General features: G+C 44.6%; 1 protein-coding gene across 3 annotated transcripts in view; it reads left to right on the top strand.

Moving 5' to 3' along the window:
- LOC127649788 (corticotropin-releasing factor receptor 2-like) overlaps positions 1 to 17,753 on the top strand; it is a 118,049-nt gene that overhangs the window by 86,888 nt on the left and 13,408 nt on the right. The window contains exons 10-11 of one of the 3 annotated variants that reach the window (XM_052135021.1): positions 4,895 to 5,030; positions 9,111 to 9,152. In XM_052135021.1, coding sequence (XP_051990981.1) covers positions 4,895 to 5,030; positions 9,111 to 9,152 — 178 coding nt within the window. Of the gene's footprint in view, positions 1 to 4,894; positions 5,031 to 6,446; positions 6,613 to 9,110; positions 9,153 to 17,753 lie in introns of those variants that run through there. The other 2 variants (XM_052135023.1, XM_052135022.1) reach the window with 2 other exon arrangements.

Below are 17,753 nucleotides of genomic sequence, written 5' to 3'. Positions count from 1 at the left end.
TCATCTCTCAAACATGTTAATTTATGTGTGATATTGTTCATATATTACAATTAGCGGACAACTGAGATGGGTTTTTTTAATGGCCGACGCCGATATTTTGAGAGCAGAGTGGCCGATATGCCAATGTAATGCCAATATGTATGATATCGCACAAGAACAATTTAATTCACTTTTATTTACCATTATATTCACTTAAAATTTCACATTAAAAACTTACAAATAAATCTTTAAAAAACATATAAGATTTTTGTGCATTTTAGATGGTAGATAGCAGCTTCTCCTAGTTAGGTCATCCCATTGTATTTTGTTCACACAAATACATTTTAAAAAATGCATAAAAGGAAGAAGGAATAAAATAAAAACTTACTTAATTTAGTGAAAAGTAGTGTATAAATATCACTGTTTTCACTAGGTTTTTTCGTTTTTTTATATTGTGGTTTAGCATTAAACATTTTTAATCAAATTGGTTTCAATCACTGTTTGATATGATTGAAACATATTGAAATATAAAATTGTAAGCTATATTACCCTAACTAGTGGTATGAAAGCAGGTGGCCCCTGCTCTCCACTGTGATAGATTCATGTCTGACTGAAGAAGCAGTATTTACTCAAACCAAAAACTGCATTTCATTGATTTCTCCTCTCAATAACTGTGTGTTTGAGATGTCATGCTCCAAATAAGCTCTTGAAATTGAATAATTTGTCTTCCAATCTGATTAATTTCCTGTTGTCCTTGGATCATTCACATCAGACATTACAACAAAAATATGCTTTCTATGAACAATGCATGACGACTAATGAAAAAATAAGGAAAGTGTCTAAAGTGTGCAATAATGAGTTTCAGAGTGTCATTTAGAGCAATGTCATGGCAACCACCAACAATGCTCAAGCATTGTGGCAGGGAGTTTTGCTTGGAGAACATTCATATTTCCTAGTTAATCTAGTAAATACGCAGGTGTGCAAATTTCCAAAAATGTTATAAATTAATGTTATAAACCAATAAATACTCACAATCTTGAGGTTTTATGGACTCTGATAGTGAATGAAGTTCTAGCAAAAAAAAAAAAAATCCAGCTGTTTTTGAGAAAAGTTTTCAGAAGCTTGTCCTCAAGACTCAACCTTACCCTAAGACTTTGCAAATCAAGTGAAATGCCACAGAGTTTGAGAAACCTCAGATGAAAGACGCAGAGTATTCCCACTCCATTTGAAGTAAGCATTTCCCTGAGAAATTGTGAACCTTGCAGTTCCAAATTTTCCAAGATATAAAATATTAAAAAGATACAGTATATAGGGCAAGGATTTTAAAAAATAGCGACAAAGCCAAGTTAAATACAACAGTTAGGGAGTGTCCTCAAATTGCATGACTTTAAATGCTCAAATTTGAGTGTCCTCTAAACCTCAAATGACTTCTTAAAAAAAAAAAAAAAGAAAGGAAAGGAAAAAATGTATTTGGATAACATGATTGACAGTGCATATAAAAGATAGAGGGTTAAATCTGTTGGACCTGCTGGTGGGTCCAAAGGGGGGGGGGGGCTATATCAAGAAGAAATTGTATGCTTAAAACATTAAGCATGCATAATACAAAAGTCAGAGATAACCATCATTTCTTAAATTGTTACTTCAAAGAAGGCCTCAAAACATTTGCATTGAAAACTAGCACCCCTAGAGGTAATTGGGTAGAAATATTTATATAAAATAAAAGTAATTCACATAGCACCTAAAGGGACAGTCATGTATCAAATGTAAGCTCTCATTCTCAGGAATGTGACTGTACAGTTTATTTTGTTCACATAATACCTGTAAAGTTTGGTGTCCTGGAGTGGAACAGAGGAGACGCAGGAGTAGAAATCCTTTAATTATATTAACTGTAGTAGAACAAACACTGGAGTGGAAACAAACAATAAATCCTAACATCAAACATTAACATACAAATATTACCGTTCAAGGACTGAAAACCAATGATCAAAACTAGAAGGTGTATATAAACAAAGGGAACTTAATGAGGGAATGGCATACAGGTGGGGATAACAAGGAAGTGATTAGGGCAGTGGATTCTGGTAAATGTAGTGCAGGAGAAAACTTCAAAATAAGAGTCCTTGAACTTGTTTGTTACAAACTGTGACATTACCACCCACTAGGGGCGGAGGCCTGGGAGTTGGCCACAGGGCAAGGACTGGTCTGGAGACCTGGGACTTGGCCACAGGGCAAGGACTGGTTCTGGAGGCCTGGGAGTTGGCCACAGGGCAAGGACGGGGTCTGGAGGCCTGGGAGCTGGCCACAGGGCAAGGACTAGGTCAGGAGGTGGAACCCCTGGAGGAGGAGACTCTGGGGAAGTGGGCAGAGCCACAGAAGACACATAGGGCAGAGCCGAGGCAGAGTCCGAGGGCAGAGCCTTGGAAGACTCTGGGGGCGGATCCGAGGGAGGCGGAGCAATGGAAGACTCTGGGGGCGGGGGCTCTGTGAAAATGTAAACCCATACCGTAAATAGGCTTGAGGTATAAATCTGATATGGAGGTTGTAGCAGCGAGTTGGTCGAATTTCGTAGAATAATCCAGGAGAGGAAGATCCTGTCTGAAAAGCTCCATGAATAAATCCATGCTCCTGTGGGTATGGATGAGTGAATCCGTATTCCTTGTGATGGTCAGTCCTTCTGTAAAGTTTGGTGTCCTGGAGTGGAACAGAATAGACGCAGGAGTAGAAACTTTAAATCCTTTAATTATACCTGGAGTAGAACAAACACTGGAGTGGAAACAAACGCTGGAGTATAAACAAATAATAAATCCTAACATCAAACATTATCATACAAACATTACCGTTCAAGGACTGACAACCAATGATCAAAACTAGAAGGTATATATACACAGAGAACCTAATGGAACTTAAGGGAATGGCATATAGGGGATAACGAGGAAGTGATTAGGGCAGTGGATTCTGGGAAACGTAGTGCAAAATAAGAGTCCTTGAACATTGTGGAGACAAACTGTGACAATACCACAGTTTAAAAGATTTTCAAAAGAATCACAAAGTGAAATAGTGTATGTAAGGGGGTGTGGCAGGGCGGAGGGCGGGGCCGGGTCGTGATCCTACACACCCGGTCCCGTATTAGGCTAATTATGCCTCCGCCCTGCCACAGGGGGTTACAGGGAAACGAGGAGGCGAGAACCAGCTTAACAATATAAATAATATTTAATGAAAAATAAAAGACACACCCAAACACATACAGGGCAGCTGCCCGTAATACTCTCTCTCTCTAACTGTCGTCACCGGCCACCTTTATCCCTCACGCGCCCCATCAGGCTGACTTTTATAATGAGTGTGAAAAATATTTAGTTTTAAAAAATTTTTTAAAGAATTTTAGTTAAGCAATTAAATCCCATTAAAATCATCATGATTTTAAAGATGTTGCTGAATTTTACGCATTTGGCAGATGCTTTTATCCAAAGCGACTTACAGAGCCCTTATTACAGGGACAATCCCCCCGGAGCAACCTGGAGTTAAGTGCCTTGCTCAAGGACACAATGGTGGTGGCTGTGGGGATCGAACCAGCGACCTTCTGATTACCAGTTATATGCTTTAGAGCACTACACCACCACCACTCCGTTCACCAGCAAAAATATCATAAACTAGTGATGAGAATTGTGAGGAATATTACGATTCTGGTTTAGATTCTGATTGCTCATAACAATCCTGATTCTAATTAATGGTTCCAGTAATGATCCTTTCAATTCTTTTGAGGAAGAATAATTTGGAAATATGAAATGCAATTCATATTCTATTTACTGCGGTCAGCAGCATGTTGCCAAATGATGTGATCAGTTCAGATTTCAACAGAGCAGATAAAACGAATCAGTTTAAATTAGAAATAATTGTAATATAATTCTTGTAAAATGCATGTTTAAATAGACTTTTTTTAGAGGCATAAATAAAATGCAATAATTGATCCTAACTATGCATTAAATACAAATTCTAAACAATCAAACAAATGTGGGGGCCTGGGTAGCTCAGCCATTAAAGACGCTGACTACCACACCTGGAGTCGCAAGTTCGAATCCAGGGCGTGCTAAGTGACTCCAATCAGGCTTTGGTTTGGCCCGGTTGCTAGGGTGGGTAGAGTCACGTTGGATTAACCTCCACGTGGTCGCTATAATGGGGATCTCGCTTCCGGTGGGGCGCATGGTGAGTTGTGTGTGGAGATTAGCATGAAGCCTCCACATATGCTAGGTCTCCATGGAAACGCGCTCAACAAGCCACGTGATGATATGCGCAGGTTGACGGACTCAGAGGCGGAGGTAACTGAGATTCGTCCTCCGCCACCCGAATTGAGGCGAGTCACTACGCCACCATTAGGACCTAGAGAACACTGGGAATTGGGTATTCCAAATTGGGGAGTAAAGGGGAGAAATTCCAAAATCAACAAAAAATAATCAAACAAATGCCATATCATTTTGAATACATGCATTCATTCCTTTTTAAAATTCGTCTGAAACACGTCTTGCTGTTTTTCAGCATCTCACGCAATGAGCGCTGCATTTGTAAGATTTTTTTGTCAAGATGAAAGAGGTCAACTTTTTAAAACCTATCTCGAGGCACCTGTGTTTAGTCCAATAATGTTGTGCTATGTCTAGCTTTCTTAAATGGCCCTTAGCAGTGGACTAGCTATGACCAGCTAGGTAGCTCACTAGGTTTTGGAACAGAGTCAGCATCTCTCATCATATTTCCGTGACAAGATGCATCACAATAAGACATTTTGGCATCATAAGCCATTTTATATCAGTTGCTTAAAGGCATAAATGTATGTACATGTTAAATGATTTAATGTGTCATAAACAGTATAAATATAAATGACATCTGCTCCTCTCCTTCACTGTTGTACTTTGTCTCGTTGTCATTGCAGGAAAGCTGTGAAGGCCACTCTAGTGCTGCTGCCGTTGCTCGGAATCACATACATTTTATTCTTTGTGAATCCAGGCGAGGATGACATATCTCAAATAGTTTTTATCTATTTCAACTCATTTCTACAGTCATTTCAGGTGAGGATTGCTTTACAGTACTTTACCAACATGCTGTTTATGTACTGATACTTAAACCAGCATCACATTCAGTGAACACAATTTCTGTCCCAGTTCAGAGAAAACTGTAGGTGAAAGAAGACTAAAATAGCTTATCTATTTGATCCAAATCTTTGTACCTTGAGAGATGTCATTCAGCCAAGAGGAGACTCAGGGGGGCGACTGACCTGAATAACAAAATGATACCTTATTTTTGGTATTAACTGTGATGAAAATCACTTTCTTTTGGCTCTAATAACATCAACCATCTCTTAAAAACTTGCATTTAACATGAAATTCACAAAATACTTTGTCCGTGCAACCAGCACTTGATCTTCAAGGTTTAACCAAAAAAGAAGAGATACAGCTGTCCTGGGGCTAGTTTTCCAATAATGAAAATTCTGTCATCATTTTTTTATCCGTTTGTCTTTCCAAAGTATTTAGCATTTGTTTTTGTTTCCTTTGAAATCTCTCTTTGTTTTCCAAAGGAAATTTTTAAAATAAAACATACAGTTGATGCATTGATCAAAGAACAGCTGGTAATAAGAGTCCAGATTCTCTCAAAATCTGCTCTGTGTAAACTGCTGCTTTGCAATCTGTTCCTTATTAACATGCTTTCTAATGCAATTAATATCACACAGACACAGTTTACATAGAAAGTGGTGAGTGTTCTGTGTTGCACTTAGTTGTCAATAGTAGGTGTGGGGAGATTGTTTGCTACTAAAACAATTTTCCAAACAGTTACAGGAAAAGTGTAGGCACACAGATCATATTCACGTCAGCTGTCCATCACTGCATTAATGACTATGTGGGTGTTGAGGCTCTTGTTATTAGATATATTTAAATATTTCCTGCACTGTGTGTGGTACAATGATGTAACAAGTCTCTATTGTTGATTTTTTTTTTTACCAGACAGTTGACGAGGTGATTTAACTGTTTAAAATAGAAATAACAAGCCTGTTATGTCGCTCTGACATTCACTCCCAATTTGTGAATACTTTTTTCAGTTCATTGCAGACCAATTAGCTGTCAGTTTGACTTATCAATTACTCAGTTCTTATAGGGTCAGTTCTATACAGTTTTACTTTAATTTTATTCTTAGCTATGAATTATTGGGTGTTTCCTCAACTATGGTGTTCAAAAAATTGCCCCTTCCTTTGGTATTCATGGTCATTTTTGACCAGAAGATTTTAACTCTTTTTTTTTTTTTTTGATGATGATGATAATGATACCATTTTTTTCTTTCCTAAAGAACAATAAAATGATGCATTCATTTTGGGATTTTATGCTATTTTGAATTATTTACATGTATATTCTAAAAGTTACCATTAATTTGCATATACCAATAAGCAAATTTAATAAGAAAAAACACTTTTTCACTTCTATACATTGAAACAGGAAGAAAATCTGAGAATGGGACATAAACTGGGAGGCATATTTTGTTTTCTCATATCCCAGCTAAGCTGAGGTCAGAGCACAGCGTCAGCCATGATATGGCGCCCCTGGAACAGATAGGGTCAAGGGCCCAACAGTGGCATCTTGGCAGTGCTGGGGATTGACCCTTGACCTTCTGGTCCGTTACACAGAGCCTTAACCACTGAGCCACCACTGCCCTTAAAAATTTATGTTCTGCATTGTGAGTGTGTTATAGTCTCAACCCTTCATTTCTGAGTGTGTGTTTAGCATTGTGGCTGATTATTTCTTTCTTTTTTTTTTTTTTGGACAAATGTAAAAAAAAAAAAAACATTGTGTTTATGTCTCACCAGTTCATTCTTGTGTGTAAGTGTGTGTGTGTGTGTGTGTGGTTGTGTGTCAGATGTCAGAATTCAAAATGTACTTTTTCACATTTTTGGGATAAAATGGTTGACTCCTTTGTCTTGCTATGGTTCAATTTGTAATTAGCATTTTGTGTATTCTAAGTACACACAATTAAATAATATTTGCACGCTTTTTGCATACTTTGACAAAATTAAAGCTTGATTAAAAATTACGCAAATGATATAGTAGTATTTACCTTGATTTTTCTTTGTTTTCTTCACTGATGTCTTTTTCACACTTTATTTAGACTATCATAGTTTTAAAATGTTTATATAGTTAATGATGGATTTTCAGATTTTAATCTGGGTCTGGGATAAAGGTAAAACAATAAAATGTATACATGAAAGTCACTTGAAAAGTACCAAAAATAAATTATGTCATGGCAATGTTTATTTTTATTATTATTTATGTGACATTTATATAATGGAAACAAAAAAGTTGAAATCTCTTTGTTGTTCAAATCAGTCCCTGGGACACAAAAGCCTGTAGTTGAAGAAACACCCTATTACTTGTGCCGTGTACATCTGAAAGAACTGTAGAGACATATTGTCAAATTGCCACTGATTTCCATCTTGATCCATCAGAGACAGTTAGGGGCCATTATTGGTCTGATGTCACCTTTTAAGTGTGAGATCTCTCTCTTTCTCACTGTTCCAAATGATGGCACCAATCACTTTAAGGCCTGAAGTCTGTCTCTTCTTCTGCTTTCATGAATATTTTAAACGCTTCAGTGTAAAAAATTGTTTTGTTTCCCTGGAGAACATTGTAGTATATTACAGCAGCCTTTGATTGTTCGCTGCAGTCCGCCCTCAGATGGAACGGGAGCTGACACCTCTGTAAAAACATCTGCCAATTAATAATGAATGGAGATCTCTTCCGCTGAGCTTTTTTGCTTTTTAGTGAGTGAAAAACTGCCTGTGGTACTGCCTATATATCAAAATATCAATGCCTTTTGATATTTTTTCATCAATTTAACCATGCTCACCTTTCTCTCTGGTGCTATTGATAGCATGTTGCACAAGCAAACTTCGAGGCATGTAATGGATGTAATGGTGTTCACTCTGAGACACTGGTTCTAGTCCCATGGAAACCAGGTAGTAATCTTGTTCACTCCAAGACACGTATTTTGCTCCCATGAAAACCAGGAAGTAATTTTGCTCACTCAGAGACATAGTTTCTGGTCCCATGGGAACCAGGATGTAATGGTGTTCACTCTGAGACAGTGGTTCTAGTCCCACGGAAACCAGGATGTAATCTTGTCCACACCAAGACATTGGTTCTAGTCCTACAGAAACCAGGAAGTAATCGAATTTGCTTGGAGGCACAGGTTCTGGACCCATGAAAACCAGGAAGTAATTACGTTCACTCCAAGATATGGGTTCTCTTCCCATGAAAAACAGAAATTAATCATGTTCGCTCTGAGACATGGGTTCTGGTCCCATGAATACAAGGAAGTAGTCACTTTCACTCTGAAACACGGGTTCTTCTCCCATGAAAACCAGGAAGTAATCGCGTTCACTCCAGAGACACGGGTTCTTCTCCCATGAAAACCAGGAAGTAATCACGTTCACGCTAAGACATGGGTCCTGATCCCAAGAATACCAGATAGTAATCGCATTCACTCCGAGACACGTATTCTGGTCCCATGAAAACCAGGAAGTAATCACATTAGATCCGAGACATGGATTCTGGTCCCATTAAAACCAAAAATGTATTGTGTTTGCTCCAAAATATGGGTTCTGGTCCCATGGAATCTAGGAAGAAACCGCATTCACTCTGAGACATGGGTTCTGGTCCAAGGGCTACTCTACTTGGGAAAGCTCAGAGGATTCCTATAGCCTTGAGGTTCAACCTCAAGCAGTAATTTCCTCTTTTGTAAGTCGCTTTGGATAAAAGCATCTGCCAAATGAATAAATGTAAATGTAATTTGTATATTTATACTGTATATGTAATTATTAAACATTATAATTATTATATAGTACAAACTAGGGGTGTTAACATTTTCTTATGGTTTGGTTTTTAAATTTTTCAAGAGCCACTTATTGCAAAATAGAAAACAGATAATTTCTATTTAGATGACAGAATTTTCATTTTTGGGTGAACTATTCTGATTGGCAGTCTTTTTATTGTGGATGTATAATGCACCATAGCCATGCTATTGATATAGTGTCTAATAACTTGCAATGCTGTCTGGTGTTTATTCAAGTGACTGTTTAACTGACATTGTCTGTTTTTTCTAAACAGGGATTCTTTGTGTCAGTATTTTACTGCTTTCTTAATGGGGAGGTGAGTCAATGATAAGTGTAATTTCACGGATGGACAGAGCTAGAAGATAACTATATGCAGGCCCTTTCATCAGCCATAACACCCCATCACCTTATCTCCTCTCTGCCACCCAAACCTATTATTATGTGGGAAGCTATTACACAAACACACCAACATAAAGAAGAACAGAGGATTTATTAGCACCCTGAAAACTGAGCTCTTTTAATGGGGTCATTTTTTATTACTTATGAAACACCTCATATAACTCATGCAACATTTTGTAATTGACAACAGTATCACTTGACATATGACTGTCATTTTGTTTCCAGTAATTCTTCCATTAAGTATAGGAACAGAATAGGATAACTACTATCAATTGTTTTGTTTTTTGCTTTTTGTTATTCATTTTAATGTGCTATAAGTTGTTGGTTTTTCACATTTTCTGTGCTAATTGTGGGGGAGAATCTGTAGAAAGGATATTAATAATGTTAAGGATATTTAAGGTTAATGCTCTAATGAGTTTTAAATTAACAAAACTTACCTAAACCGTAAACCTATGCCTAACCAATTGTAATGTTGGAGTAACGAGGCAGACGAGGAGTTACGGATCCAAACGCAGCTGAGGCTTTATTTGAATAAACAGAAGATAAACACAAACAAACAACCCACGATGGGGAAATAAAGCATAAAACAGTTAACTAAAACACGAAGGATCAAACGGAGAACTTGGGCAGGGAACACATACCGGGTTTACACCAAACAACGATCGACAAAGACAGCACAAAGACACGGGGTATAAATAGACAAACGTGGGAAAGGTGGCCAATGAAAGGACAGAACTCAAACAAGGTAACAAGGTGATAAACAGAAACCAAAGGCAAATTAACCAGGGCAGGTGTAAACAATGAACAGTGAATACGAACGCTAACAGAGGGTTGTGGAATCAAATAAAGGACTAAAGTGACAACAAGATGGAAAACGAGAGGGCAACAGTGAAACGAGACAGGGTGGACTATGGAATTAAATAAAGGACTAAAGTGAAAAGTTAAGAAGTGAAAAGTGACAAGATGGAAAACAAGGGGGCAACAGAGAGACAAGACAGGGTAATCATTACATAGCCCCCCCCTTAAGGATCGGATTCCAGACGATCAAAACAACAAAAGACCTAAAAAGACCCACAAAGAAAAACCAAAGTGAGGGCACCAGGGGCAAACAGACAGAGACAAGTGGGCACATGGGCGGACCAGGGGGTACACTGGGCAGGCAGGAAGTCCACGGGGGCCATTAGGGCAGTCCAGGGAGGTGGAGAGGGTAGATAGATAGACCATGGAGGCCGAGAGGGCAGGCAAGCAGTCTATGGGGGTGTGTCAAGGGACCAGGGTCAGGTGGCCGCAGAACAGAGGCCGGTTTAGATGGCCCGGGAGCTGGCCACTTGGCAAGGACAGGGACCGGGTCGGGGGCCTGGGAGGAGGCCACTGGGCAGGGACTGGGTCAGGAGGCCAGGGAAGAGGACTCAGGACAGGAACAGGGGCAGGAGGCCTGGGTGGAGGCCACAGGACGGAACAGGGTCAGAAGCCCTGGGAGGAGGCCACAAGACAGGGACTGGGTCAGGAGGCCTGGGAGGAGGCCACAGGACAGAGGCCAGCTTCGTGGCCTGGGAGGTGGTCATGGGCCAATGGCCGGTTCAGGGGACCTGGGAGGTGTGGCCACTGGGGGAGCTGGCGGAGCCGCGTGAGGCGGAGCCAAGGAGGACCTCTGAGGCGGGCAGTCGAAGACTTGGGTGGCGGCGCCAAGAGGAGGCATAGGCAGGGCCGCAGGAGACCCTGGGGGCGGAGCAGAGGCAGGCAGAGCCATGGTGTACCCTGTGGGCGGAGCCGTGAGAAGGCTTGGGAGGCGGCGCCGTGGAAGGCTCGGGAGGCGGAGCCGAGGGAGGCTCGGGAGGTGGAGCCGGGGAGGCGATGGCGAGAAGGCTCAGAAGGCGGAGCTGAGGGAGGCTCAGGAGGCGGAGCCGAAGGAGGTTCTAGAGGCGGAGCCCTAGAAGGCTCTGGAGGCTCTGGAGGCGGAGCCGTAGGGAGGCTCGGGGCTAAGCCCTGGAAAGCTCAGGAGGCGGAGCAGAGGGAGGCTCTGGAGGCTCAGGAGGCGGAGCTGAGGGCGTGGCGCCAGAGACAGTTCTTGAGGCGGAGGCTCTGGAAGGCCCGGGACGGAGCTGAGGAAGGCACAGGAGACGGAGCCAAGGAAGGCTCAGGAGACGGAGCCGCTGGAGGCTCTGGAGGCGAGGCCGTAGGAGGCCAGGAGGAGGCTCGGAAGGCAGAGCCGTGGGATGGCTCGAGAGGCTTGAAGGGTAGAGCCCTGGGAAGCTCGAGGGGCTTGAGAGGCGGAGCCCTGGAAGGCTTGAGAGGCGGTGCCCTGGAAGGCTCGAGAGGCTTGAGGGGCGGAGCCCTGGAAGGCTCGAGAGGCAGAGCCCTGGAAGGCTCGAGAGGCGGAGCCCTGGAAGGCTCGAGAGGCGGAGCCCTGGAAGGCTCGAGAGGCGGAGCCCTGGAAGGCTCGAGGGGCGGAGCCCTGGAAGGCTCGAGAGGCTTGAGGGGCGGAGTCCTGGGAGGCTCGAGAGGCTTGAGGGGCGGGGCCCTGGGAGGCTTGAGGGGCGGAGCCCTGGGAGGCTCGAGAGGCTTGAGGGGCGGAGCCCTGGGAGGCTCGAGAGGCTTGAGAGACGGAACCCTGGGAGGCTCGAGAGGCTCGAGAGGCGGAACCCTGGGAGGCTCGAGAGGCGGAGCTCCGGAAGGCCCGAGAGGCTTGAGAGGCGGAGCTCCGGAAGGCCCGAGAGGCTTGAGGGGCGGAGCCGTAGGAGGCTCAAGCGGCTCTGGGGGCGGAACCGTCAGAGGCTTGAGTGGATTGAGAGGCGGAGCAATCGGAGGCTCTGGAGGCGGAGCCGTAGGGAGGCCCCTGTGAGGCGGAGTTGCAGGAGGCTCGAGAGGCTCTGGGGGTGGAGCCGAGGGAGGCTTAGGGGCGGAGCCCTGGTAGGCTCGAGAGGTTCAGGAGGTGGAGCCCTGGGAGGCTCGAGAGGCTTGAGGGGCTGACCCCTGGTAGGTTCGAGAGGCGGAGTCCTGGAAGACTCGAGAGGCTCGAGAGGCGGAGCACTGGAAGGCTCGGGAGGTGGAGCTCTGGAAAGCTCGGGAGGCGGAGCTCTGGAAAGCTCGAAACTCGGATGGCTGAGCTCTGGAAAGCTCGGAAACTCGGATGGCTGAGCTCTGGAAAGCTCGGAAACTCGGATGGCTGAGCTCTGGAAAGCTCGGAAACTCGGATGGCTGAGCTCTGGAAAGCTCGGAAACTCGGATGGCTGAGCTCTGGAAAGCTCGAAACTCGGATGGCTGAGCTCTGGAAAGCTCGGAAACTCGGATGGCTGAGCTCTGGAAAGCCTCGAAACTCGGATGGCTGAGCTCTGGAAAGCTCGGAAACTCGGATGGCTGAGCTCTGGAAAGCTCGGAAACTCGGATGGCTGAGCTCTGGAAAGCTCGGAAACTCGGATGGCTGAGCTCTGGAAAGCTCGGGAGGAGGAGCCCTGGAAGGCTCGAGAGGCGCTGGCTCTTGGACGGTCGCAGCCATTGGCACTGGCACTGGCTCTTGGACGATCGGGGCTACTGGCGCTGGCTCAGGGACGGTCGAGGCTACAGGCGCTGGCTCAGGGACGGTCGAGGCTACAGGCGCTGGCTCAGGGACGGTCGAGGCTACAGGCGCTGGCTCAGGGACGGTCGAGGCTACAGGCGCTGGCTCAGGGACGGTCGAGGCTACAGGCGCTGGCTCAGGGACGGTCGAGGCTACAGGCGCTGGCTCAGGGACGGTCGAGGCTACAGGCGCTGGCTCAGGGACGGTCGAGGCTACAGGCGCTGGCTCAGGGACGGTCGAGGCTACAGGCGCTGGCTCAGGGACGGTCGAGGCTACAGGCGCTGGCTCGTTGACGTTTGAGGCTACAGGCGCTGGCTCGTTGACGTTTGAGGCTACAGGCGCTGGCTCGTTGACGTTTGAGGCTTGCGGCACTGGCTCATTGACGTTTGGGGCTTGTGGCACTGGCTCATTGACGTTTGGGGCTTGCGGCACTGGCTCATTGACGTTTGGGGCTTGCGGCACTGGCTCATTGATGTCTGAGGCTACAGGCTCTGGCTGGGTTACCGTGGTTGGCGAGGATTCGGGCTCGCTCACAGTGACATGCGGGGGCTCTTGCTCGCTCACCGTGACATGCGTGGGCTCTAGCTCGCTCACCGTGACATGCAGGGGCTCTAGCTCGCTCACCGTGACATGCGGGGGCTCTAGCTCGCTCACCGTGACATGCGTGGGCTCAGGCTCGCAGACCGGGGTTGGCGCTGGGCCGGAGGCGGAAGCCCGTCTTCTTTCCTCCTCGGGCAGACGCAGTGGGCCGCGCTGGCTCATGGAAGGCGACCGGCGTGGGGGCAGGCTCGCTGACAGGTGGGGCTGGTGTGACAGGGTGCGGTGAGCTGCACGCTAGTAGGGTCATCTCCAGGTAGTCGCGGAGAGTGCTGCCGGGCGCTGCCTGTGGCACCTGCTCCCTCAGCTGAGGGATTTAAGCTATCCCTGAAGAAGACCATCAGCGCAGAGTCCGGGAAGTCCGTAGCGTTGGCCAGGAGGAGGAAGTAGCGAGCGTGGTCTACGAGCGGGTAGTGCTCTTGCTGCAGATTGAGCAGCCGACATTTGGCTCGGATAGCTGCTGGATCCATGTGCGGTCGATCGTTCTGTAATGTTGGAGTGACGAGGCAGACGAGGAGTTACGGATCCAAACGCAGCTGAGGCTTTATTTGAATAAACAGAAGATAAACACAAACAAACAACCCACGATGGGGAAATAAAGCATAAAACAGTTAACTAAAACACGAAGGATCAAACGGAGAACTTGGGCAGGGAACACATACCGGGTTTACACCAAACAACGATCGACAAAGACAGCACAAAGACACGGGTATAAATAGACAAACGTGGGAAAGGTGGCCAATGAAAGGACAGAACTCAAACAAGGTAACAAGGTGATAAACAGAAACCAAAGGCAAATTAACCAGGGCAGGTGTAAACAATGAACAGTGAATACGAACGCTAACAGAGGGTTGTGGAATCAAATAAAGGACTAAAGTGACAACAAGATGGAAAACGAGAGGGCAACAGTGAAACGAGACAGGGTGGACTATGGAATTAAATAAGGGACTAAAGTGAAAAGTTAAGAAGTGAAAAGTGACAAGATGGAAAACAAGGGGGCAACAGAGAGACAAGACAGGTTAATCATTACACCAATAGTGTCATAAAAGCAAACATGAGAGAAAAAACGCAAATTCAGAAGCAACCACGTATAAAATGAATTGCCATACAAGTCATGCGCTCATGCGCTAAAGTAAAACTGTTTAGATGTCTTAAGATAGCAATTTGTGAGGAACACTTCATAAAAGTGAGAAAAAGTCAAAGTTGTGTTAGTGCCTTCACCAGGAAACTGAAATGATATGTAAAACGAGCCACAACCAAAATTATTTAGCAAAAATGTTGGTATAACATGATTCAATGAAAAATTTGTTAAACGGGGCTGAGATTACTACACTCTTATTGGTAGATGTAAGCAGCATCAAATAAGTGAGAAAATGTAATAAACCAAAATACACGGGCTTGGAAATATATAGAACATTGATTGCCAAATGTTTCACAAAACTGCAGAGATGTTTGTGAATTCGCTAGGGGTGTAACTGTTCTTGGAAAAAAAAAAGTATGGTTCGCCACCCACGGTTCGGTAAGCATTTGTACCGTGGTTCATCTTGAATTATAACAATCTGGAGCATCTGGTTTGGTAGAGAAAACACAGTGTCAAATAGACAGGCACTGTTACTTGACTAATGCACCTGTATGACTTTGTAGATGGATAAACTCCACCTGTGACTCATGTGTGTCAACTTTCTACAGAGTGTAGCTGTCCAATTAACTGTTCGTATGTTAAATCAGTTAATGACATCACAGTTCTGCATGCGTTGGTGTGTAGTTAAAAATGGCAAGTGGAGAAGATACACCACAGACAGAGAAGCCCCCTTCATTATGGAGGTCTGTCTGTAAACATTTTCGATTTACAGTCATTTATAACAGCGATGGTCAAAAAACATTTACCAAATAGTCACTGTTTTCAGACATTGCTCAACGTGAGTGCCATAAGCTCATGGAAATACATAAAAAATGACTGCCATTTACAACGACATCACTTTGGTATAAATAGCGCACAGCATGCAGAGAAGAGCAGGTGAGCCCAAAACTGCACACACTTCCTTCCATTTTTTAGCAGGCACTCGGACAGACCTACGTAAAACAAAAACTAAAGCTCTTGGTATGTTCATTGCCAAAGATATGTTTCCTTACTCCGTTAATGCAAATCTGAAATTTCACTTATGATTAAAACGCTCCAGCCTCATTACAACATCCCTTCTCGTATTAATTGTAATAGCAAGGTTATTCTTTCTATAGTGCTGTACAGCTTTCGAAGTTTAATATATTTTGATTTTGAAATGCACTTTATGTTTATGCATGCATCATAATAATCCAATTAAGTTAAAAGGTAGATGTGGCATGGGGGCCTCGTTGCAGATGCATGAGGCTACACATCCTACACTTGACAAGGATTCAAGCCCGGGAGAACCCTTCTGCTGCATCAGTGCCAGTGAAGGTCAATGTGTCCAACAATTAACCTGGCAAGCCACATTCTACTCTGGAGAAAGTCATGTCTCCTACGTTTGAAGCATGTCCCCAAACACCTGAACAGTAAAGCAGGTTTACTCTAGCACCAGGATGCAACAGGAAAGGGGAATGGAGACTCCACTCTCAATCAGATGGTTGACATCTGCCCCCACCAGGCTAGGATGCCTTGGCTCACAGATGGCCAGTGAAATTCAATATGTGTTTCTGTTATCAACTTGGTACATATAGTATTGTCCAAGATACAGGAAGTTAAGGAAACAGTGATACTAGTTGCACCAAATAACACAACAGCCACTGGTCCCAGATGTGGTAGAGCTGCTAGATGCTCCCCAATGGGAATTTCCTTTGACGTCAGATCTACTCTCGCAAGCCAAGGAACAATCTGGTATCCTTGGCCAGAGCCGTGGAGACTGCATGTCTGTCTTCTGAATCCGGCTCATCTGACACAACAGGGTTTTCAGTCAGGTGTAAAGCACTATTCTACATGCCAGGGCCACCTCAATGAGGCAGCTGTATGCATTTTGTTTGGTGAATGTTTGCTGATTGGTGTTCCTCCCAGCGTGAGGACCCAATAAGATACTATCTTTTATACAAGATCAGTTTAATGCAGGATCTCTACATCCAAACTCAAATTACATATATGTCGCTGACATAGTGACTACAAATGACCTCTTAGGGCCTGTCTAAAACACTATGACCTTTCGCAGGTGAAGCGAATAATGTTGATCATCTCCTAAAGAGGTCACATGTCAAGGTCTAGGTAGATTAGATGATAAGCAAACAATCAGTTCTCGTAGTCAATGTGTTAAATGCAGGAGAAATGTGCAGGAGTAAAGACCTGAGCGACTTTCACAAGGCCATAATGTTGTGGCCAGAAGACTGGGTGGGAGCATCTCAGAAATGGCAAGGCTTGTGGGGCCCTCCTGGTCAGCAGTGGTGAGTACCTACCAACAGTGATCCAAGGAGGGGACAAACCACAAATCGGCCACAGGGTGTTGGGCGCCCAAGGCTCATCGATGTTCGAGGGCATCCCGTCTGGTCCGAACCGATATATAATTTACTGTGGCACAAGTCACAGAAAATTGTAATGATGGTTACGGGGGGAATGTGTCACAATACACAGTGCATTGCACCCTGCAGCATATGGGGCTACATAGCCGCAGACCAGCCGGAGTGCATATGGGGCTACATAGCTGCAGACCAGCCGGAGTCCCCTTGATGACCCCTGTACACCATCAAAAGCACCTACACTGGGCATGTGAGAGTTAGAACTGGACCTTGAAGTAGTAGAAGAAGGTCACCTGGTCCGATGAGTCCTGTTTTCTTTTAAATCAGTTCTGGTCCGAACCGATAGATAGTTTACTGTGGCACAAGTCACAGAAAATTGTAATGATGGTTACAGGAGGAATGTCTCACAACACACAGTGCATTGCACCCTGCTGCATATGGGGCTACATAGCCGCAGACCAGCCGGAGTGCCCGTGATTACCCCTGTACACCATCAAAAGCGCCTACACTGAGCACGTGAGAGTCAGAACTGGACCTTGGAGTAGTGGAAGAAGGTCACCTGTTTTCTTTTAAATCAAGGCCGTGTACATGTGTACAGTTTACCTGGGGAAGTGATAGCACTGGGATGCACTGTGAGAAGATGACAAGCCGGAAGAGGGAATGTGATTCTCTGCCATGTTATGCTGGGAAACCCTGGGTCTGGCCATTCATGTGGATGTCAATTTGACATGTGCCAACTATCTAAACATTGTTTCAGTCCAGGTTCACCCCTTCATGGCAACTGTATTCCCTGATTGCAGTGGTCTCTTTCAGCAGGATAATGTGCCCTGCCACACTGCACACATTGTTTGTTAATAGTTTGAGGAACATGATGAAGAGATCAAGGTG

Source organism: Xyrauchen texanus, chromosome 9 (genome assembly GCF_025860055.1).
Source record: "Xyrauchen texanus isolate HMW12.3.18 chromosome 9, RBS_HiC_50CHRs, whole genome shotgun sequence".
NCBI classification, from domain to species: Eukaryota; Metazoa; Chordata; class Actinopteri; order Cypriniformes; family Catostomidae; genus Xyrauchen; species Xyrauchen texanus.
This window is presented reverse-complemented; position numbering and strand designations above follow the sequence as displayed.